The sequence below is a fragment of the Staurois parvus genome, unplaced genomic scaffold, assembly GCF_062004578.1.
Source record: "Staurois parvus isolate SC_StPar_1 unplaced genomic scaffold, SC_StPar_1.0 ptg000365l, whole genome shotgun sequence".
Taxonomy (NCBI): domain Eukaryota; kingdom Metazoa; phylum Chordata; class Amphibia; order Anura; family Ranidae; genus Staurois; species Staurois parvus.
In genome coordinates, this window is record NW_028318161.1 from 7,474,929 (window position 1) to 7,500,325 (window position 25,397).

The window sequence follows — 25,397 nt, forward strand, 5'->3', positions numbered from 1 at the left end:
AAGATTTTAGCCCGCTTCTGAGGCGAATTGAAGCCTTGAACATTCTGTGAGTGTATTTTCAAAAGGGGCGAGGCCATGGCGATATCAACGCAACACGCTCGGCAGAAAAACCCATAAAGCAGCTAGCAATTTCCGCTTCCAATGGCGAGCGGACCGTGGCGTCCCGGAACCCTGCAGAAAACAAGAATAAAAAAAAAAAAAAAAAAAAAAAAAAAACAAAAGGAGAAAAAAGACAAAGAAAGAAAAAAGGAAAAAGACACAAAAAGTATATACAATAGTGCAATTGTGTCACGCCAATGGTGACGCGCATCCTACAAAAGGAAGGATACCAGTTAAGGGTGGCTCTACCACCGGACACATGGCTGCAAATGAAAACATCAGAAACTAAAGCCCCCAGGGGGCAAAAGGGCAATAAGGCAACAAACATAATCAAACGGGGTCCAAAGCTATAAAACTAAAGGTCTCAGGAGCGAGGCCTCCGTGATGACCTCCCACAAAAACCCAAAGAACCTTGGGGCCAACCCCCTCCCACCCAGCCGGGCCCGCCAGATCAACCTCCCACCCCGAAGCCCGAGGGAACCCTCACCCCATGCTACCAACGGAAACCAAAATACCCTCACCCAGGCCCAAGATAGGTTGCGGCAGCGGAAAGTCATAAGTCTTGAGTCTGCGAGGGGACCCCCTCCCACCCAAACAGGGAAGGAACCCAAGGGGGTAAACCAGATCAGTCCCAACCCGGAATGCTGACAAACCGGGGGAGCACCAAGAGCCAAACTCACGGTCCCGCCAGAGAAGTCCATCGCTGAGATGACACACGGGAAGTCCAAGGCACATCCTCAGCCCGGAGAAGAACAAGAAGGACTTGATCGCGAAGGGGTCCGGGGGAGAGCCCTCTTCCTATCGGACGACCGCTCCCAGATGCGGCCCGGAGGAAGCGGCCGTGCCGGAGATCCTGATGAATGAGCCGGGCTCCGATCCGCAGAATCAGGCGAAAGAAGGCGCAAGGACTCCAGGAGAGAATGGGCCTCCTCCGGCGTAGCCACAGAGTGACTGCGACCCTGGTAGGTGAAGGTGAGGCGAAACGGGAAGCCCCAGGCGTATTTAATACGATGTTTCACCAGGACCGAAGTGAAGGGCTTCAACTGGCGGCGCTTCTGAAGAGTGGTCTGGGAGAGGTCCGCAAAGAGCTGGTAGCGATGCCCCTGGAAGCTGAGGTCAGGGTTGTTCCTAGCCGCCAAGAGGATAGTTTCCTTAGTGCGGTAATACGTAAACTTGATGATAATGTCCCTTGGGGGCCCCTCCGGTCGTCTGGGGCCCAATGCACGATGTATGCGGTCAAATTCAAGCCGGTCTATGGGAATAGCGGGTGTCAGCTCCTGGAACAGAGCAGTAGCAGTAGAAGTAAGATCTGCGACCGTTTCCGGGATACCCCTTAACCGCAGATTGCCACGGCGGGAACGATTTTCGAAATCCTCAAGCTGTAGTAGCGTGTCCGCCAATTCTTTCTTGAGGTCGCACAGATCCTGTTCGTGGTTTTCCATGACCGTGACTGCCGCGTCCATCTTATCTTCAAGGTCATTCGTCCGATTGCCCAACTCCTGAATTTCCCGTGAAAGACGATCGGCCAGTTTGGAGGTAGCGGAGGACAACTCAGACTGCAACATGCACTTAAAGCGGCGTAGGAGCTCAGCATCCCGCAGGGATGGGATCGGAGACTGCAGGGATGGCTCTGGTGCCAGGTCCTCCCCACTGCCAGGGTCCGACCCACCCATGGATGGTGACAGCAAAGGACCCAAAATTGCGGCCGCGGCTTCAGCCGCGATCTCCGGCGGGTAGGCCGCAAACTCCGGAGCGGCCCGCCGGGAGCTGGAGGCACGGGCGGCCGGCGTTTTTTTGCCCATCAGGGCACCAGGGAGACAGGGGGCCAGAGAGGAAACAGGGGGACCCCCCCTGGAGGGCGAAGATCGGCCGATGTGTCCGGCGGCCGAGGCGGGAATTTAGAAAGCAGCCATCCTGGTTGCTGCTCACGAGCGCCCCCCACAATTTTAAATTTTAACATGTTTGATATCCATTTACTCAATGCAACCTCTATGATCAATGCAATCTTTTATAGTTTACCAAAAATTGGGTAAAATTTTGTGGTGTTCATGATAAAATTATTTTTAGTGTATTTTTTTCTTGAAGACATTGGTTTGATTTAGCTCCTCAAAGAGAGTTGCCAACCTCCCAAAGTGAAATTTACTCACACGACACAGTTTACTGACAAAGCCTTTTTTTTCCTGACGTGACACAAAAATTTACTGACATAGTGAAATTCAAAATGTTAGCCAAAATGACAGTTCTCAGTGCAAATATCAAATATTTTAGCTACAAACATGTAACTAATGCTATCAGCAATGTGCTTAAGGTACAGCAAAAAGCAAAAAACATATTTCTCCTTTTACATGACAGTCAGGTTACTATAACCCAGCACAGAGAGCCTCTTTACATCGGAGTCTGCAGAGTTCCTCTTTACAGTGCTGGGGGAACTTTGCGGACCCTGATGTAAAAGGGAACACTGTGGACTCTGATGTAAAGGAGAACTCTGAGCACTCTGATGTAAGAGGGGATGCTGTGGGCTCTGGTGTAATCGGAAACTCTGATGTAAGGAGGTCTCTGGTCACCAGAGCCCCACCCCCCTACACAAGAGTCTACAGAACTTCCATTTACATCACAGTCCACAGAGTCTCCCTTTACACCAGACCCCACAGAGTTTCCCTTTACATCACAGTCCACATAGTTCTTCCTTACATCAGAGTCCACAGAATTCCCCTTTACATCAGAGTCCGCAGGGTTTCCCCTTACAACATAAGGTGGAACTCTGTGGACCGTGATGTAAGAGGGATGTAAGAGGGACTTCTGATGTAAGGGGGTCTCTGGTCACCAGTGCCCCCCCTTTCTTACATAAGAATTCACAGAGTTGAGAGTCCCCCCTTACTTACATCAAAGACTGCAGGATTCCAGTGCAAGGGAGTGAACTCTGCAGGCCCTGATGTAAACAGGAACTCAGGCCACAACTATCATCACCCCCTCTCATTACAACCATATCTTGCAGTTTACATGTCCCCACTGCTTGTCATTGTAGACATTGACTCAGGTTCCCAATGTGGACACTATAAGCAGAGCTACTGCCAACACCGACACAGCAGCACATAGGAGGAATAAAACACACAGACAGGAATCCGGTGACGGTCTTATTATGTTAATGACAAGCTCTCACTTGGTGACAGTCCTGAGTGGTGGTGTTCCCACTCCTGAGTCGGCTCCGCCTTCCAGTCCTACTTTAAATTCATAAAAGGCACGAAGTGGTGCCATAATGTCCCCACGCCCTCCCTTGTCCGAGCCACGGCCATAAACAATTTTTCTTTTATGGGCATCCACTGTCCACAACTGACATTTACAGACAGTTTGTAAATCAGCCAATTTTTCCAAACTGTCCGTAAATTTATACACGGTTGGCAACCCAGTCTGCAAATATCGCACAACATAAAAAATTGCAACTTAAGATCTCTGCTTTCAGAAAATATACAATTGTTTAGGGGTTTAAAGGCTAAACATTTTATACCTTAAGGCATTTTCTGCATTAGGGTAAAAAATGTCCCAGTATTTGTATGCCCCCCCACCTCCCTATATACTTACTTGACTCCTCCTGTCTCAGTCCAACACAGTGGCTGTAGCGCTTGTCTGTGTTCCTCTCACCACTGGCTGAAGTGATAGCAGAGGGAGCCATTGGCAATCAAACTCTGAGGAGAGGGGGGGGGGGGGTTTATGGACACACACAGCCCAGCTTGGAAGCAAGCCCAAAAGTGTACCACCATAGCAAGTGACTTGCTTTTGTGGCACACAGAAGAGGAGCCAAGAGGGCTGCCTGGGGACCCCAGAAGAGAAAGTTCAGGACTGTTCTGTGCAATACCACTACACAAAGCAGTTTAGTATAACATGCTTGTTAAAAAAAATAGCCTTTACAACCTCTATAAAGTAATTTCTTGCAAAAAAATGCACATTTTAACATGTATGAAACAAATTAAAACATTGTCACAATAGACAAGTGGTTAATCTATTTATGTGTGACTCACATGTCGGGGATCGTGGGGGCTGAGAGAGTCGAGATGCCTCTGCAGTTCTTCTAGCTCTGTATATTTCTTATCCATCTCCCTCCTCTGATGATCCATCTGCCTCTCCAGTTTCTGTGCCTCCTGACGCAGATCATTCAGCAACTGGATTTTATGGCTTAGCTGCTGACGAAGTTTCTCCTTTTCAGTCTCTAAGATCTAAAATGGAAATTCACACTTTTTTCTTTAATTAGGCATCAAAGAATAAAGTTAACGCATCCACAAAATGGAGCTTGGTTTGTTTGGTACAAGCAATAAACATTTTATGCCATGTATACAAGTACAGTAAATTAATGGTCCACTCAAGAAAGCAAAGCTGTAATAATAATAATATTACCATTATTGCTTAAACATGTTAAACACATAACCAATATTTAAAAATACATGGGGGCTGATTTACTAAACCGGGAGACTGCTAAATTTGGTGCAGCTCTGCATAGAAACCAACCAGCTTCCAAATTTTTTTTTGTCAAAACTTAAATGAACAAGCTGACATTAGGAGCTGATTGGCTACCATGTACAGCTGCGCCAAATTTTACACTCTCCAGTTTTAGTAAATCAACCCATGGAGTCCAATTATCAACATAATCCTAACATCCCCTGACCAATGGAGTGTATTTGTGGAATGTAGAGGAAAAAAAAAAGATATGAATTTTGATTTGCTGTACCTGTACATTCAATATCTTGGCATACAGTACATAACTTGCACGCATAGACCATAAATAATATGCAGGTTATCTTCAGGTGACTGGATACTGGAAAAAACTTGTTAAGGGTCCCCCCAGAGTATGCCATATAATGGAAGCTCACTCCGTGCGGCTTCAGTTTTTTAGCAAGCAGTAAGGAGTAATCAACGACACAGATGGGCCAGGCCTGTGTCCTTTACAGTACTCTAAGATAAAGAAGTTACAGGTAACTCAAAATTCCTATTATCTTAATCATACAGGCCCCAGGACATGTATTCATAGAGCATGGGATATCCCCAAGCAATAATCGAGGAGTGGACAACAAGACAGTTACACAGCTGCAACAGGCCTAAAGGAAGAAAACAAGAAGGCAAATGGGCCTCAAAACAAATGGTTAACAGCAGAAACACATTCCTGCAGGAGCAAATGTAGAGACAGAACAGTGGCATAGCAAACCAACAGTTTGGGAAGAGTGGGCAACAACATAGCAAAATAGAACTGCCAACAGGGCTACAAAGAAACACAAGGGTTAAAAGAACTTGAAAACACTTGTAGCTTGAAGCACCTTGTGACTGAAACTCACATCATCTGAGGCCTGAATATCCCGCTGGCAGAACTTGGAGAACATGTGAACAGAGGACCAGGTGATGGTCTTGCAAAGCAGTCACATCAATAAATACAAGAGAACCAGTTCCATTGGCAGCCATACATGCCCACGCCATGACACTACCACCACCATGCTTCACTGATGAGGTGGTATGCTTAGGATCATGAGCAGTTCCTTTCCTTCTCCATACTCTTCTCTTCCCATCACTCTGGTACAAGTTGATCTTGGTCTCATCTGTCCATAGGATGTTGTTCCAGAACTGTGAAGGCTTTTTTAGATGTCGTTTGGCAAACTCTAATCTGGCCTTCCTGTTTTTGAGGCTCACCAATGGTTTACATCTTGTGGTGAACCCACTGTATTCACTCTGGTGAAGTCTTCTCTTGATTGTTGACTTTGACACACATACACCTACCTCCTGGAGAGTGTTCTTGATCTGGCCAACTGTTGTGAAGGGTGTTTTCTTCACCAGGGAAAGAATTCTTCGGTTATCCACCACAGTTGTTTTCCGTGGTCTTCGGGTCTTTTGGTGTTGCTGAGCTCACCGGTGCGTTCCTTCTTTTTAAGAATGTTCCAAACAGTTGTTTTGGCCACCCCTAATGTTTTTGCTATCTCTCTGATGGGTTTGTTTTGTTATTTCAGCCTAATGATGGCTTGCTTCACTGATAGTGACAGCTCTTTGGATCTCATCTTGAGAGCTGACAGCAACAGATTCCAAATGCAAATAGCACACCTGAAATGAACTCTGGACCTTTTATCTGCTCATTGTAATTGGGATAATGAGGGAATAACACACCTGGCCATGGAACAGCTGTGAAGCCAATTGTCCCATTACTTTTGGTCCCTTAACAAGTGGGAGGCACATATGCAAACTGTTGTAATTCCTACACCGTTCACCTGATTTGGATGTAAATACCCTCAAATTAAAGCTGACAGTCTGCAGTTAAAGCACATCTTGCTTGTTTCATTTCAAATCCATTGTGGTGGTGTATAGAGCCAAAAATGTTAGAATTGTGTCGATGTCCCAATATTTATGGACCTGACTGTATAAGGGCTTCCAACCTATATTCACAACAGAATCTTCTGTAACCAGTATAATTAAGGGCAATACACCACCATGGCTTCGGCCTCAACGATGGGTAAACCCTCGCAGCAGTCTTCAGGAACAGGCTTCTAGCAGAGCACAGCTCTAGACCTGTAAAGCACCCTGCAGTTAACTCAACATCTTCCACTATGTAAAGAAAATGTGAAATGCAGCGCTGTATATTATGATAAAACCAAGGCACTAATGAATAAATAATTTGACAATAGTGGCAAATTCAAAGTGAGGCACTTAAATTTAGCGCAGACGTGAATAATATTCCATAAGTGTCCCGCAAATTGACAGCGAGAAAGTGATATTAGTAAATAAATATAAAATGACAATCGTGAACAGTCCAGTATAAAATATGGTCATTCACAAAAAAACAGCAAAAAACGTCCAAATAATCTCCAGATTGGTTAGGGGAAAGTGACTCCGTGCTAGGAAATGCTGTATGAATGCACTCATCAGAAGTGCTTATTAAATGCGCATAATAATATATCCAGCTCTTCCACAGGTAGGGAGAACTTCCATCAGTAAGATCATGGTATGGAGACATGGAAAACACCACTGGCTTCTCACAGCATAACAGGGAAGAGTCCGACACCACCACTGGCCTCTAGCTGCATTACAGGGATGGCTCAGGGTACCTCTCCACCATAGACAAAGCCAACAGAAATAGCATAATCCACCTCTTTATATTGGACCGAAAAATTGGTTACAAAAGGACAAAATCATGTGGGCTTGTCCTTATTAGAAGGTGTGAGGAGAGGTGTTCTGTCTAGGTTCGCAACCTCCATCACAATCTGGTCTGGGAGGAACCAAGTCCAACGCTGCTGAAACCCATTCATCCACCCTCTCCTCTCTCCTGTCTGTTAGATCATCTGGCTCAGGGTACCTCTCTATAGTGGAGAGGTACCCTGAGCCATCCCTGTATTGCAGCTAGAGGCCAGTGGTGGTGTCGGAGTCTTCCCTGTTATGCTGTGAGAAACCAGTAGTGTTTTTCCTTTAGAATCACTTTAAAGGAAAACACTAATAAAAGTAAGTAAAGTACATCACATCTTTAAAGGAGACACAGGCGACAATGTATACATGGCAGAGCAATTTACCGGCACTACATAACTCTGTTAAGGATAGGCACAGCACTCCCTGTGAGTGACAGAACCTTCTCCTCAAATCACTCAACTTCAGACCACACACACGCTCATGTATTGGAATACTCTTTCCCTTTTCTTTTAAGGAAAGGAAAGGCAAAATGATTACATGTAACTTTACACACACACACACACACACACACACACACACACACACACACACACACACACACACACACACACACACACACACACACACACACACACACCAACAAAGCAGTTTGTGACTCACTCACCTTTCGCTGAGCCACAGCATCCTCCAGTTCTTTCAGTTCCTCAGTTGCCTTTAGGATCTGCTGTTCTGAATTGACTATTTGCTGTTGTAGTTCGGACAATTTTGCTTGTGCTGAAAATCACAAAATACTAATTAATCTTCATTTGATTCCAAATTATATTCAAATGTAGGAAGGACAGATACTCAACTAATACCACATTGGACTAGTATTTTAAGAGGGGTTAGCTCTTTCAAGGCCAACAATATCTTAGATAACATCACTGCCTGTGAGGGAAAATGAAACAGCCATTTTATATATCAAACATTTAGTTTTGATGAAGTGGATATATTGAATGTATATTTTTTTATTAGAAGTCTTATTGAGTAACAGCTGTATTTCTTGTGTTAGAATGCTATTTACACATCCTGATGGGAAGATGCTATCTAAAGAAGCTATGGGAAGTAACATATTTGTGTGAATCTCCACCAGAAACCAGAATGTAACTTCAAAGCAGTCAGATAGCTAGATTCCCACCCATCTTAGGACATATAAATTGTATTAGCTTTCCAAGGCAGTTAGAGCATTACTTTAAATCAGGGGCGGACTGACCATTTGGAAACTCAGGCACTGCCCGAGGGCCCGGGGTCAGTAGGGGGCCCCATGAGATGCCCCTGGTACCTTTTTCATAGGCTTTTTTGAGTTTGGGCAAGGACACAGGGGCCCCATGATCCCCTATTGCCCGGGGGCCGCATGAGTTGTCAGTCCACCCCTGCTTTGAATCCAACACTGTATTGTTTTGCTCTCCTTGTATGTAGTTCTAGATACATGCTTGTATAATAAACACATCTCCTTTTCAATCTGGCTTCAGCAGTCAAAATGTTACTGAAACCCATGAGTTTTGGGTTTTATCCATCACTGCCCTAAGGTTTTAGAAGCTCAGTTGACTCTGCATAAATTCATAGATGTAAAACCTCAGTCCTTTGTCCAGAAATGCCACACAGCATTTGACTAGAAACAGTTCCAGTCAGGTCCCATGCCTACTGCATAAGCACTACCCCATTCATTCCTATAGCCAGGTCCACATTTACAGGGGTACCATTTAGAGAAGTACAGACTAGCCACATGAATGAGTAAGGTAACTACGTGCAAGCTCAGCAGGTACAAGGCGTGGCGGATCTTCATTGAAAGGCTGCGAGGCACCAGGTACATATGAACAATGAAGATTTCCAAAGCTGAAATACAGACCTGTAAAATTATTGAGGCTCCATGCACACTAGCTTGTTTTTTAGCTCCTAGCAGCTAGTTATGAGTGTTTTTTCTTTCTGCCCCTAGAAGCAAATAGTGCTATCCTAAGTATCCATGCACACTATTGTAGGCTAGTAGCATTTTCAAGCTTCAGCTTCTAGGGGCAGAAAAAAAAGCCTTTTTTTGCATTTTTGGGAGTGATTTGCCAGCAGAAAAAAATTTAAAAAACCGCTGAAAGCTCTTAAACGCTACTAAACGCTACTAAAACGCTTTTTTCTAGTTTTTTTCCCTACATATACTGTAAAAATGCTAATGTTCCTATTACCAGCAGTTTTTATCCAGAGTTTTTTCCAGCATTTTCTTACCTTAAAAAAAAAAAAAAACGCTAGTGTGCATGGAGCCTGAAAGGTCAGCTTCAACAAAATGAGAGAACCTGAACATGTTATTGTGAACGAACCGTTTTCCAGTGCAGATTAGACATACTATGACACCCCCAATGGTTACGATAGGCTTGGTAAGTTTATGTTAAATGTTACCTGTTTGGATATTCTTCTCTTTTTCAGTCAAGTCTACATCAAGTGTAGTATGGATCCTGGCACGGATTTGCTGATTCCTAATTTGGTCATCCCCATCCACCTCAATTGTTCCCACCTGTACATGTTGTGTGCGGTCAGGGATGAAATCCTCTTGAACATACAGGTTCCTCTTATAGCGGGCCTTTCCAATGTAAGGGCTTTCACCAGGAGTCTCCTCTGCATCCATTTCCTAAAAGTGTGCAGACATTCGAATATTGCACTTTTTAGCCACTGTAGTATTCAGAAGTAAAACTGAAAGCTATGGGGCTTTGGAAAATTAAACTGGGGACACTTTTACATTAATGTATTAGGCTGTCTGTTCAGCCCTAAGGTATATTTTTTATAAAATCTTATTTTTTATTAAGCATACTATAGACAGATAAAACACAGAACAGAGACCTGAAGAAGAAATGGGCTTCATTCTGCTTTGAATGTAATGAAAGCATACAACTGGGATAAAAGTGTGTGTGTGTGTGGGGGCATACCAATTAGTGTTTAATGTAAAATGTTCTGCAAATACATAAAGACCATAAAGACCTTATCAGCAGGCAGAGATAATCTAAGCACTTGTACAGCTAGAATACTGGTTAAGTTACCTCTGAAGTCAAATATCCCATTGGTTCAAACTTGGCATCTATCTTATAGAAGGCAAGCTCCTGCTCCAGCTCATATTGCTTCTGGCAGGCACGGGTCAACTCCAGGGTCTTTTGCTTCAGCTGCACATAAGCAAACATCAAATTGTTTATTATTTTTGGGAAACACACATTAAGGAATTTCTGAAAATACTCCACAGACAGGCACAGAATCATGGGGGACAACAGAACACATCACACATACCACATACGACATGCCATATGATGGCTCTTTTATGGAGAGCACAAAGCACAGTATATACTCTTGGATTTAGAGGTCTAAGCGTGAAAACACCTCACTGATCTGAGAGTTTGATGTAGAGATGATGGGGAGGGCACAGATCAAATGACGGTTTAAAGAAGACAGAATAATGTAAAGAAGAAATCCAGTCAACAAAAAAAATTTATCAGGGTTAATGACTGCATTCTACTTGCAATTTTGTTTTCCGAGAAGGCCAAGCCTTACTTCCATCAGTGTCTCCCAAGTTAAACAGCTACTTGGAAAGCTTTATTTTCTGAAATTTAAATAAAATGTGTTATAACCCCAAACCCCAATCCCAGCTTAAACTTTGCATGCTACCTCAATACTCTTCTCATTGTGCATAAACAAGAAACAAGATAATGACCTTGTAGGATGCCTAAACAAGAAAACGGTTAGAGCCGCTTTGTATGAAATTTGCAGATTTCTGACGCTCCTGCCATCTCTTGATCATTTCTGCAGTTAACTGGGTACTCCCATTATGAGCCCAAGTTTAAAATTTGCCTGCTTGTACAGGACATGGCAGAAACAGAATCTGAAGATGGAGAAAAAAATGACGGAAAAAAGCACCTGTAAAAATGTAATTTTCAGTGAAATAGGCTAAATTGAGTTTTTATATAGACTGGAATTCTTCTTTGGAAATTATACTATATCATCTACATCTAAATAATATGGACACATGTAGGGTTAAAAAATAAAAAAAATGCAGGAAGTCACAAACAAATCTCTAAATATCCTGAATTTCCATAAAGGTTATAGCTGTGGGATGCACTGTATACTGCTGAGAATTGCAGTTTGGTCACATGAGCATCATTGCACAGCTTGTCACATGTATAGTGACAGTGTACCTCACACATAGCATGCAGACCCCCTCTTGCAGGAACCATAGTGCAGAGCTATAGGAGGAAACATGACAGAAAAGGTGAATAAGATTTCATGCAAACACAAAAGATGGCACAGAAAAAGCCACGATCAAGAGAGTACTAAACCTTAAAGTATCATGGGGGCTACCTTTACACAGGCGCACAAGCTCATATGAAGAAAGGCACTGACACATCAGGACAAGGCTAGACGAGGTAGGGAAGAGAAGGATAGATTGTTATAAGACAGACAAGTAGACAACACAGTAAGAGTGCCCAAGGTTGCGACCAACACAAAGTCTGGATTGTTACAGTTAAGATGTGTATACTTTCTATCTCATCAGCGCACATGCTCCTTGACCAATGATCACACAAAAAGAACAGTCTAGATCAGGGGTGGGCAAACTTTTTGACTTGAGGGCCGCAATGGGTTCATATATTGGACCCGGGGGCCGGACCAAGAGTAGATGAATGATGTGTATGTGTCATCCATAGTAAGTATAGTAATATTCCCCCATAGTAAGCATAGTAATTAATCCCCCATATAGTAATTCATCCCCCATAGCAATTCGTCCCCCATATAGCAATTCGTCCCCCATATAGCAATTCGTCCCCCATATAGCAATTCGTCCCCCATATAGCAATTCATCCCCCACATAGTAATTCATCCCCCACATAGTAATTCATCCCCCACATAGTAATTCATCCCCCACATAGTAATTCATCCCCCACATAGTAATTCATCCCCCATATAGTAATTCATCCCCCATATAGTAATTCATCCCCCATAGTAATTCATCCCCCACATAGTAATTCATCCCCCACATAGTAATTCATCCCCCACATTAATTCATCCCCCATATAGTAAGTCCCCCATATAGTAAGTCCCCCATATAGTAAGTCCCCCATATAGTAAGTCCCCCATATAGTAATTCATTCCCCATATAGTAAGTCCCCCATATAGTAATTCATTCCCCATATAGTAAGTCCCCCATATAGTAATTCATTCCCCATATAGTAAGTCCCCCATATAGTAATTCATTCCCCATATAGTAAGTCCCCCATATAGTAATTCATTCCCCATAAAGTAAGTCCCCCATATAGTAATTCATTCCCCATATAGTAAGTCCCCCATATAGTAATTCATTCCCCATATAGTAAGTCCCCCATATAGTAATTCATTCCCCATAAAGTAAGTCCCCCATATAGTAATTCATTCCCCATAAAGTAAGTCCCCCATATAGTAATTCATTCCCCATATAGTAAGTCCCCCATATAGTAATTCATTCCCCATATAGTAAGTCCCCCATATAGTAATTCATTCCCCATATAGTAAGTCCCCCATATAGTAATTCATTCCCCATATAGTAAGTCCCCCATATAGTAATTCATTCCCCATAAAGTAAGTCCCCCATATAGTAATTCATTCCCCATATAGTAAGTCCCCCATATAGTAATTCATTCCCCATATAGTAAGTCCCCCATATAGTAATTCATTCCCCATATAGTAAGTCCCCCATATAGTAATTCATTCCCCATATAGCAAGTCCCCCCTATAGTAATTCATTCCCCATATAGTAAGTCCCCCATATAGTAATTCATTCCCCATATAGTAAGTCCCCCCTGTGTCAATTCACTTACCTTTGCTCCTCCGCGCGTTCCTCTCGTATTCCCGCGCCGTTCTGGTCTTCAGGGAGGACTGTGAGAGAAGAGTTCGTCACGCTGCCCCGCCTACATCCTGGCTGCCCCGCCTACATCCTGACAGCTGCAGAGTCCTGACGCCCGAGAGGAGGGAGGGGGCGGCCATCCGAGAGGGGGGGCGGCCATCCGAGAGGAGGGGAGGGGAGAGGAGGAGAGGAGGTCGCCCGCCCGCCCGAGAGGAGGGAGGGGAGCGGGCGCCCGGCACACAGGAGAGCCGCATCTATTGTAAAGAGCCGCGGCTTGCCGACCACTGGCCTTGCGGGAGCCTAGCTCCGCGGGCCGGATTAAAAGGTCCGCCGGGCCGTATACGGCCCGCGGGCCGTAGTTTGCCCATTGCTGGTCTAGATTGTATTTTCTCTGCCAAATGATATTGCTTTCCTGATGTGGAGCAGCATAATTCTCTCCATAATCAGATAAAAACATTCAGTTTCATACGGAGACTCTTCTACAGTACAATTGATTAAACTGCAATCTCTTGAGCAAATTTATAATAAGATGAAACCCAGCTCATGAACTCTTTAGACAGGGAAATCCAAAAAGCATAACCGCAGCTCAGCAATGTGCTTTTCTAGGCAACTATTATAGGACCCAACAACTGTCACTTCAGTGTTAGAAGAAAAAAAAAACACTACTGTGGCTGCTGTGCCCATGCACAATCAGACTTCTCTACGGACTTCTCTGTGTCAACTGTCGGAAGCTCAGTCTGATATGAATTTAACTGTCGCAATGCCCAAATCTAACAAATATGCCAAAAGAATGAGTGCTATGTGTCCAGATTGGGCAGGGAAAAGTAGAAGGGACAAAAAGCTGCATTTCGATTGCATATACATGCAGCTCTGAAAGTGAACATGTAGGATATGGACTTGTTTCAAAGCTCATTTACTGCTTGCTGAGAATATATAAATAACACCTAACTGACCTCTGTAGCTGAAGGCACCATGATGCAATTAATTCTCACAGCAGAGGCACTGACATTGTTAATTTTCTCTCAACACTTAGCTAATCCTGTTCCCCCAGCCAAACTAACTACTTGGCATTTACATTAGGGATTATAATGTAGGAAGGCTGCAAAGTCACTGTTGGGAGGAGGCAGCTTAAATCATACATTAAGGATTACAGAGCTGCATTAGTTTACCTCTTTATCCATTTATAATAAAAATGGTTGTAACTACTTGCCCTTCAGAAGATTTACCCCTCTTCCTGACCAAGCCATTTTTTGCGATACTGCACTGCGTTACTTTAACTGACAATTGTATAGTAATGCAATGCTGCACCCAAATTAAATTTATGTCCTTTTTTCCCCCACAGATGAAGCTTTCTTTCTGTGGTATTTGATCACCTGTTCGTTTTTTTATGTTTTGTGCTATAAACAAAAAAAGACCAACCATTTTGAAAAAAACAACAATTTCTTTTTGCTATGAAACATATCCAGTAAAAAAAAAATTTGAAAAAAAATCAAATTTCATCATAAATTTAGGCCAAATGTATACATGTCTTTGCTACAAAAAAATCCCAATACGTGTAAATTAATTGGTTTACATGAAAGTATAGTGTCTACAAATGGTGGTATATACAGTTGTGTCCAAAATTATTCAACCCCCAATGCTGTAAAGGGGTTTAGGGACTATAGTGTACATTTGGAATTGTATTCAGAATCAAATCCTACAAGGACGTTGTAACTACCCAAATGCAACTAAAATGACATCAATTGTTTATGTAATACAGTAGTAAATGGTTCTTATGTGGTTTCTTCATTGCCACAATTATTCAACCCCTTAAAGACTACCACTCTGAAGAACAGAGGTTCATACAGGTGCTTTCCATCAGGTATTGAAAACACCTGTGGATGTCACCGAGCAGCAATCAAGCATAATAAGCACCAATTAGGCAGCTTTAAAATGACTGTGATACTCAGCTCCTTCTAGACATTTACTGGTGTGGTTACAAACATGGTGAAGGCAAGAGAATGGTCCAGGAAGACAAGAGAAGAGGTGATTTCTCTTCACAGGAAGGGCAATGGCTATAAGAAGATTGCAAAGATGTTAAACATACCAAGAGACACCTTAGGAAGCATCATTCGCAAATTCAAGGCAAAGGGCACTGTTGAAACGCTACCTGGTCGTGGCAGAAAGAAGATGCTGACTTCGACTGCTGTGCGCTACCTGAAGCGTAGAGTGGAGAGAAGTCCCCGTGTGACTGCTGAGGAACTGAGAAAAGATTTGTCAGATGTGGGTACAGAAGTTTCAGCCCAGACAATAAGACGCACACTGCGTAATGAAGGCCTCCGTGCCAGAACTCCCAGGCGTACCCCCTTGCTGTCTCCAAAGAATAAGAAGAGTCGACTGCAGTATGCCAAAAGCCATGTGGACAAACCACAAAAGTTGTGGGATAGTGTTCTGTGGACTGATGAAACAAAATTAGAACTGTTTGGGCCCATGGATCAACGCTATGTTTGGAGGAGGAAGAACAAGGCCTATGATGAAAAGAACACCTTGCCTACTGTGAAGCATGGTGGAGGGTCAATCATGCTTTGGGGCTGTTTTGCTTCTGCAGGTACAGGGAAGCTTCAGCGTGTGCAAGGTACCATGAATTCTCTTCAGTACCAGGAGATATTGGATGGAAACGTGATGCAGTCCGTCACACACCTGAGGCTTGGGAGACGTTGGACCTTTCAACAGGACAATGATCCCAAGCATACCTCCAAGTCCACTAGAGCATGGTTGCAGAGGAAAGGCTGGAACATTTTGGAGTGGCCATCGCAGTCACCAGACTTAAATCCGATTGAGAACCTCTGGTGGGACTTAAAGAAAGCAGTTGCAGTGCGCAAGCCTAAGAATGTGACTGAACTGGAGGCCTTTGCCCATGAAGAATGGGCGAAGATACCCGTAGATCGCTGCAAGACACTTGTGTCAAGCTATGCTTCACGTTTAAAAGCTGTTATAACTGTAAAAGGATGCTGTACTAAGTACTAAGATTGAATGTCACTTGGGGGTTGAATAAAACTGATAATGCTGTGAGCACAGAAAAGACATTTGTGGTTATTTCATTATAACTGTTATGTTATATTTGTCTGACCTACAAGTGCCTCTTTAATGTAAATGTAAGCAAGATGACTGAATGATCAAAAGCAATGTCAAACTGGCCAAAACACTCAATTTCAGTGGGGGTTGAATAATTTTGGACACAACTGTATACTGGAATTTTTATTTATTTTTTTATACTAGTAATGGCAGCGATCAGCAACTTATATCTGGCCTGCGGCGGGCACTCTGACACTGGGGGGGGACTGTCACTGACATCCCCAGTGACAATACAGTGTTCAATGCTAATAAAAAGCACTGCCACTGTACTGACACTAGGCAGGAAGGGGTTAACATCTGGGGCAATCAAAGGGTTAACTGTGTGCCGTGTGTGGTTTACTGTGTAAGCATGCTGCTTTGTATTGCTCTGCTGTGCAGAGCAATACAAAGCAGCGTGCTGGAGCTGACGGGAGAGATCTGTATGGTTTACATACAGACCGCTGCCCATCAGTGATACTCGGCAATCGCCGAGTGCGGGCAGGGAATCACCAGCCGGGACCCGGTGAACGACAACTGTAGCCACGTATATATATATATATATATATATATAAAACCATAAACCATATACAGCCCTATCTTTGGCCAATACAAACAAAAAAAAGTGTCAAGCACATGCTTCTTGTGAAGATGGGCTCCTATGGCATATGTAAACCTTATCTCTACTATACTGTTTGAATAATTATATAATATTTAATTCATTTGTATCTACAAATATCTCAAAGTATTTCCAAAAGTACATGCATGGCATGCAAAATAAATAAATAAATAATTGAACGCATTCTGAATATGTAAAACATGGTGTCTGGGATGCATAGAACCAATTTACTGGGGAAAAAAACCTATTAGTGCTTCCCCAGCTAGTCGGAAAACAGATTATCTCTTGTACCAGGTACAAACTACAGATCTCATCGAGAGGAGACAGGGAGGCTAATATCTACACCTCTTTCACATAATGTAATGGAAAGACAGTGTTCTCCACTTGTAACAATAAGTTAAAAGGGAAGGGTTTAATAGAACAGAGCAAGGTTTAACATCACAGTTACAAAGTGTCACTTGATAGTTGAAATAGAGGGAGGCAGAGCCACTACAGCAGGGGCAAAATATCAAAAACAACAAGAAGCAGTGGTCCCTCCTAACATCTGTACCAATGAGACTGAAGGTAAAATATGGACCTGTTTCAAGAGACAGCTGAGGCGCTGGATAGAGAAATCTAACTTCACAAAGACATAAGTTCAAACAAAAAGTTCGGCCTCAGAGGAGAACAGGATATTTTAGGTATGAAGTTTGAATGCTTCAGACTGCATATAGGGTTATGTGCATCCCAAAAAGTAAATGTCAGTGCAAAAGTATCACACCAAGAGAATGCTACTTGCAAAGCAATTTCCTCTTTTTTGCCTGAACTGAACAAATCACATGAAATCCTGAGAAGACAGAAACAAAATGAGTAACATTTTCATTACTACAAACTCTATGCTTTACCTGGTACATACTTTGAAATCTAGTGACCTTATGGAACTCTGTGTCTACAATATCTTTGAATATTCAAATAATTATCCCAAGCAATTGAAGAAAAAAAAAAAAAAACACACACATAACACAGTAAAGCAAAGGGTGGCTATTAAAGATTTTCAATGTGGCCAGTATTGCTTTATACCAGTGTTTTTTTACCTTTTTTTTCAGTCAAGGCACTGTTTAAAATTGCACACAATCCCAGGGCACACCAGACTGAGGGTCCGTTCACATCAGAAAGTGTGTCCAAGTGAGCTTGTTTTATTGCACGTTCCATCACACCTTGTTTTTTAATGGGCTGCTCTATGCGATACCATGCTTTCTAGTGGGCGCCAACCTATGCATATTTTCTAGATGCAAAGAATTAATGGCACCCACCTGTGTCTGCAAAAGGCAGCACATTCTTGTGCAGTGGGGGAAAACATGTGATTTTGCTTGTGTTACCACAGCCCCCCCCCCCCACCCCAATCCCCTTCCCTACTAGCACAAATTCGGTTTCTCCTCCCCCCTCCCATCATAAAACCTCTCATCCCTTATCACTGTAGGAGTAATGACAGCAGCAAAGAGGCAGACAGCTCCTCTCCCACCTGTCTGTATACCTTTACCCACAATTTTTGCTCCTGACACAGGAGCAGTGGGGGGGGGGGGGGAATAAACAAGCACTGTACAGTCTGATCAGAGAGCGATCCTGTGTTTACTCCTGTGTACAGACAGGCGGGTGAGAGAACAGCCCACGCTGCCCCACGGCTCTCTCCTCCTCCCCGCTGCCATCTATACTCCTATCAGCAACCTGGAAGCTCTTGCAGGTCTCCCAACCTGTCTTTAGCAACCAATAGCCTCATAGATTGGTAGGGAGCAAACAGCTTCCTGGGTTGCCAACAGGAGTACAGATAACAGCAGGGAGGAGGTGCGGGTTGTGTTCTCCCATGCCTCTCTGTACACAGGATCACTCTTTGATCAGACTGTTATAGGTTTGAGCAGTCTTGTGTGATTTTGCCACAGCATCCCTGGGGACTTTTCGCAGCACTGCAGGGTGACAAGGCACTCCGGCTGAAAAACACTTCTCTATACAAAAAAGATACACTTTGTCCTGTGTTAAGTTTTTTGAAAACCAGGATGTTTGATGGTATCCTCAGAAAAAAATAATTCTGCCAATGCTGTGCACTGTCCTGCCTCCCTACAGCCAAAGAGCCACCCAATCAAAAGGTAACATCCCAAGACCTTCAACAGCTAGAACAGATATATATTAAAAATGATACATCTAAATAAAATTTCACAATTTTGGTACTGGTGTATGCTTAGATTAAGTACAGCTAGTCTACATGAATCACAATCTAACATTTAACTGAAATTGGCTTCTGCTAGGTGCTATGCTACAAAAATTTAAAATAGTATTAAACCCCAAAACAAACATTTAAATATATTGCAGCTTACCAATTCTCAGATGTGATGGCTGTGTTCGTTACCTTTTTTTAGGCCTTCTTCTGTTTTCATCTCGTAATCTTGCCAGTAATTCTGTTTTTCAACAGAAAAGCTCTCTTGCAGTTACAGAAATGAGACAGACCATATGACAAATGACAGAGTTGCTTAAAATAATTTTGATATATTTTTTTAAATAATCCCTTAATCGCAAAAGGAAAAAACTGTTTGCTATAATTAATCTTAAAGTATTAGCTGGAGTTCAGCTTCAATTTGTTAGTGTATCTAAATCTGCTAGTACAGCCAACACTCCCTTCCGCCAAACTGACAATGGTACTGTCCAAATCTGCCCCGTGCTCATTTATCCAGAGTGGTGTCTGTATAATACAAAAGGTGTGTTACTGGCCAGATCACCAGGTGAAAACAGAGGGAAAATAGCCTAAAATAAGAAAAAGAATACATCCCCACATCTGGTGATTGGTAAACTGCATTATATTACACTTTTGGTTTTGGGTTTAATACTACTTTAAAGTTTAATTAAAAATCAATCCAAAGTATAGTAACAGAAAACCAGGCATAATTAAAACTGCATCAGTTTGGAGTATTATAATCAGAGCAATGACTGGTTGCTCTGGGATACAGCAACCCCTGCACAGAATTAATGAAAAAGCGAGAGGTCTACATGGGTCAGTATACTTACCAGCTCATTTTTAGTGTCCATTTCTTGCTCAAACTCCTTGTAGCTCTTCTTGTGTTGTTGGGCCTCCTGCCTCAGAGACTTGTTAACCTCATCCTGGTGGTGGAGCTCATTAAGGACCTTGGCCTTCTGGCCCTGCAACTCTTCAATCTCCTTCATCTTTTTCTCCAGGTCTTTCTCCAGTTTCTCTACCTCTTCTGTAAATGGAGTATCTCCTGATTACTACAGTTATAGAATTTTAGCCATCAAGCCATGTGAAACCATTAAACATTTAGACAGCTGTTAGTTCAAGTGACATAACCAGTCATCCTCTCAGGGGAACAGAAAATCAGTGGTGTTTGGGAGGCTGCAGTTTGATCGCCAAAATAGCAGCTCTTTCCTTAAAGTGGTAACAAAGTTGTTTCTGGTAAAGTTACCTACAGGTAAGCTTATAATAATGCTTACCTGTAGGTAAAATGAATATATCCTAAACGTGCACTGTTTAGGAGTTTTACTCCATGGAGCCGCAGCCACTGACATCACCAACGCATGCACTCTGAAGGAATGGCACACCGTGCCATTCCTTCAGAGGTCTGTGCCATAAACCGTAACTCCCATGCCCATGCGCAGGAGTGGTGTCATCATGACTTGGCCAGTCAGACCAAGAACCCGGAATTAAGACCGGGTGAAAATGGAAGCCCTGTCAGTGGCTACAGCATGCCGTTGGAGGGCTTCGTTTTAAGGTAAGTCTCTCCTAATGTGCTAGTATGTGATGTATACTAGCAGATTATGAGATTGCCTTGCAGGGTGAAACTTTTTTTTAAAAACACAATTTTACTACCGATTTAAGTGAAAATAAAAATTAAGAAAATAGATTTTACCACATAAAATGCATTTGTTAATGTAGTTAACTAAAACACAAAGTCATTTGTGTTCAATGACAAATAAATGTTTCAGTTACACTTTATTTATTTTACGTCTGTAGATCACTATAAAGCAAACGCACTACACACACAGGTCCATATATATTTGGACACAGGCGCGGTTTTTATACTTTTGGTTCTGTATGCCACCAGAAAAAAATTTAAACGAAACAATCCAAATGAATTTGAAGAGCAGACTTTCAGCTTTAATTCAAGGGGTTGAACATAAATATCAAGTACAAATTTTAAACCATTTTTATACAGAGTCCCTCCATTTTCAGGGGCTCAAATGTAATTGAACAAATGAATTATAATCATAAATAAAATGTTCATTTTTAATATTTTGTTGAGAGTCCTTTACTGGCAATGACTGCCTGAAGTCTGGAACCCATGGATATTACCACATACTGGGTTTCCTCCTTTCTGATGCTTTGCCAGGCTCTAACTGCAACTGTCTTCAGTTGTTCTTTGTTCATGGGTCTTCCTACCTTTAGTTTTGGGTTGCTTTTGCAGTGTGTTTTGGATCATTGTCCATCTGTACTGTGAAGCACCATCCAATCAACTTTACTATATTTGGCTGAATCTGGGCTGACGGTATATCTCTAAACACTGCAGCATTCATCCGGCTGCTTCTGTCATATCATCAATAAACACCAATGACCCAGTGCCACTGGAAGCCATGCATGCCCATGCCATCACACTGCCTCCACCATGTTTTACAAATGTTGTTGTGTGCTTTGGATCACGAGCTGTTCCAAACCTTCTCCACACTTTTTTCTTCCCGTCATTCTGGTACAGATTAATCTTAGTTTCATCTGTCCAAAGAATGCTTTTCCAGAACTGGTCTGGCTTTTTTAGATGTTTTTTGGCAAAGTCTAATCTGGCTTTTCTATTCTTCAGGCTTATGAATGGTTTGGTCAAGCTGGCTACTGTACCCACGCTGATGTGAGAGATCAGCAGTGCCTGCCCTGGATCCCGGTTCTTATCTGCGCCGCGACTCCCGGTTACTGCGCCTGCCATCCTCGCTTCCTCCTGTGGGACCCGCCTAGAGCGCCAGCCACGCAACACCTTGACATTACAGCCATCCATTTGTGAGGTGCAGCACAGATGACATCCTCCTCCTTATATATTGATGCCTGATATCTACCCACTTCTTGTGAGTTTTTATAATTTTGTGTGCAATAAACTTTTATATTCATACTGCACTTAGTCTGGCGCACTTCTCTTTCTTCTCCATTTATGAATGGTTTGCACCTTGTGGTGAACCCTCTGTATTTGCTCTCGTGAAGTCTTCTCTTGATTGTAGACTTTGACAATGATACACCCACCTTCTGGAGAGTGCCCTTCACTTGTCTAGATGGTGTGAATGGGTTTTTCTTTACCATAGAGAGGATCCTGCAATCATCCACCACTGTTGTCTTCCATGGATGTCCATGTCTTTTTATGTTGCTGAGCTCACCAGTGCATTCTTCTTTCCTCAGAATGTACCAAACTGTTGATTTGGCCACTCCTAATGTTGCTGCTATCTTTCTGATGGATATGTTTAGTTTTTGAAGCCTTACAATGGCCTGTGTCACTTGCATGGACAGCTCCTTTGAACGCATGATGTAGGTTCACAGCAATATATTCCAAATGCAAAATACCACACTTAGAATCAACTGCAGACCTTTTACCTGCTTAATTGATGAAAAAAATAACGAAGGAGAAGTCCACACCTGGCCATGAAACAGCATTTGATTCAAATGTCCAATTACTTTTGGTCCCTTGAAAAAGGGGGGATGGCTATTTTTAACAGCTGTAATTCCTAAACCCTTCCTCAAATTTGAATGTACATATCCTCAAATCAAACCTGAGAGTGTGCACTTTCAGCCCATATCCATTATATCACTATAGCTTGAATCTGTTTTGGTAAATACCTGAAAAAAACTAAAATTGTGCCTGTGTCCAAATATATATGGACCTAACTGTATATATATATATATATATATATATATATATATATACACACACACACACATATACATATACATACACACACACACACACACACACACACACACAGTTTAAACTTTTACCCATATTAAAGCGTTCATGTGCTTCCTGTCTCTCCTCGTTTGTTATTGGCTGACCATCCAGAACATTTAGGGAGCGCAGATGGAAAATTATGTAGAGGCGATAATGGGGAAGATCAGCAACTGGATTATCCGCTATGAAGAGCGATGTTAAATCTTTTAATGTCTTCAAGCGAGAGATGTCCTGCAACTGTAGAGATACTACAATTTATAATCCATGGAAGCATTCAGGAACACAACTACAGAAGACTAACTTATTAATGAAGGAAGAACAATTTTGGGTATCCCTGCTAACAAGTTTCTTCCATAGCATGTTGAAGAAATACAATTGCTACAATGAATAACTAGATCCCTGAGAGATACTTCAATAAATAAAGCCCATTCTGTTCTGGCAATCTTATTTATACATGGCAACCAGTTTCACTTACTGAAAAGATTTTATTCTGCTTTAGGTTCAGGGTGCTAAGTGCTTTCATCTTCTTTCCAAACCAGACCGGTATGTGCTCAATCTCATTCCCAGCCAGGTTCAACTTCTGCAGGCTGTACATGTGCTCCAATCCTTCAATTTTACTGAACAAGAAATCAAACATTAATTCTCATTGCACAAAGTTTACACACTGCATATTAAAGTCTTTCTCCTATGCAGAACCAACAGATGAGATTGTTCTGTCCCGCAGCAAAAACAAACACACAATGGTTTATTTTTTAAATGTATTATTTCCTTCATTCATTTTTATTGAAAAAAAAAAAATTAAGACACACACACACTTTTTCTTTTACCTTCCCTCCTCCCAAAAAGCCCTCAAACTGTAAATCCTCTACAAAAAAAAAAAAAAAATATATACCTTGTTATCAAAACCAATATTTTCCAAATCACAATCTTATATCTTTTGTTTGCTTTTCCAATGATAAAATGTTATTGTCAACCATCTTTATATCTTCCATCAGCAATGTATTCCGTATTATTCACATTAAGGCACTATATTTCCTTTTTCTACCAACATTCAAAATAATAAAACACCCTGAACTTAGAATTGTGTAAGAAGTCCATCAACATTTACAGATCCAGGAGCCAGTCTTGGAGCAGCTAAACCAGAGTTTTCACAGTTTATCAATTTTCATTACATATCCCCGTCTTACATAAGTAATTTTCTCTCTCACTAGTGTAGTGTGGTAAAGAAGATAACCACCTCTGGGCTATAAGTTTACCAGCATGATAAAAAGCATCGATGGACCACTATCTCTGTAGCAGGGGGCACAAATTCAAATGCCATATAACCCAGTACACATAACTTAGGATCTATCAGAAGAGATACTCCAAATACCGAGTTTATTGTATTCATTATATATCTATATCTGTCCAGTATCTGTATAAAACTTAGAGCATCCCCAGAGCATGTGAATGAGAGTCCCAGGTGAGCTCTCACACCTTGGGCAAGAAGCATCCAGTCATTTCCAATACAAAAATATTTTTTTATTATTTATAATAATTTTTTTTTTATTTATACCCTATGAAATATAAAAAGTTGTGTCAATTTTTGTGACGGAGAAAATTAAATTGAGGAATGTCACTACCACTATTTAATGCCTCCAAGTGTATACTGGAATATACCTCTGATATTAGCCCCTTTGTCAAAGTAGCTGCTGCTAACAAATAGAGAAGGGAAGTACTACTCCATTCCAACTGTGTTATTTTAACAACTTCCCCACTTCCCTACAAGGGCCAATTCTGACATTTCTCTCCTACATGTAAAAATATTTTTTTTTTGCTAGAAAGTTACTCGGAATTCCCAAACACTATATATATATTTTCTAAGCAGAGGCCCTAGAGAATAAAACTATCAGTGTTGCAATTTTTTTTATGTCATGCAGTATTTGCACAGCAATTTTTCAAACGCATTTTTTTAAAAATACACTTTAATTCATTTTAATGCAAAAAACACAATATATAACCCTATTTTTTTGTAAAATATAAAAGATGTTGTTACGTCAAGGAAACAGATACCCAACAGTTTAGAGTTACAGAGGAGGTCTAGCACTAGAAATATTGCTCTTGCTATATCGTTCGCGGCGATACCTCATATGCGGGCACAACCTACATATGCGTTTGCCACAGCATAGGAGCACAGTGGGGAGAGGGGTGCTTTAATTTTTTTTTTAGCAGTGTTATTCTTATCACAAGAAATGTAAACACCCTTTGTGATAATGCATGACAGGTCGTCTTTATGAAGACATCTGGGGTCTATAAGACTCCATATCTCTCCTCTACCCTGAAAAGCATGAGATAAAAAAAAAAAAACACCCACACACACCTCAAGCTTTAAAAAAAAAAAAAAATATGGAGGAGGAGAGCAGAAGATGGCAGTGTCTAAATCTGCCAGAACCATAAGTGATGTTGTGTTGAGCTTCCCAGGACCACAGAGATGGGCTGAGACCATTTCCATTTTGGGAGAAAAGAAGCATCATATCATCCTAAGCATACAAGGTAATTCAGAAGTCTAATTTTTTATATTGTGGAAGCTTTGATTTGTACTAAAATGCATGTTCCTAGCTAA

General features: G+C 42.0%; 1 protein-coding gene across 2 annotated transcripts in view; it reads right to left on the bottom strand.

Moving 5' to 3' along the window:
* CNTRL (centriolin) overlaps window positions 1-25,397 on the bottom strand; it is a 192,376-nt gene that overhangs the window by 144,772 nt on the left and 22,207 nt on the right. Inside the window, exons 5-11 of one of the 2 annotated variants that reach the window (XM_089685257.1) lie at window positions 23,271-23,412; window positions 22,846-23,032; window positions 19,872-20,065; window positions 10,308-10,427; window positions 9,673-9,901; window positions 7,913-8,022; window positions 4,116-4,310 (exon numbers count right to left, since the gene is read on the bottom strand). In XM_089685257.1, coding sequence (XP_089541383.1) covers window positions 4,116-4,310; window positions 7,913-8,022; window positions 9,673-9,901; window positions 10,308-10,427; window positions 19,872-20,065; window positions 22,846-23,032; window positions 23,271-23,412 — 1,177 coding nt within the window. Of the gene's footprint in view, window positions 1-4,115; window positions 4,311-7,912; window positions 8,023-9,672; window positions 9,902-10,307; window positions 10,428-11,613; window positions 11,992-19,871; window positions 20,066-22,845; window positions 23,033-23,270; window positions 23,413-25,397 lie in introns of those variants that run through there. The other variant, XM_089685258.1, reaches the window with a different exon arrangement.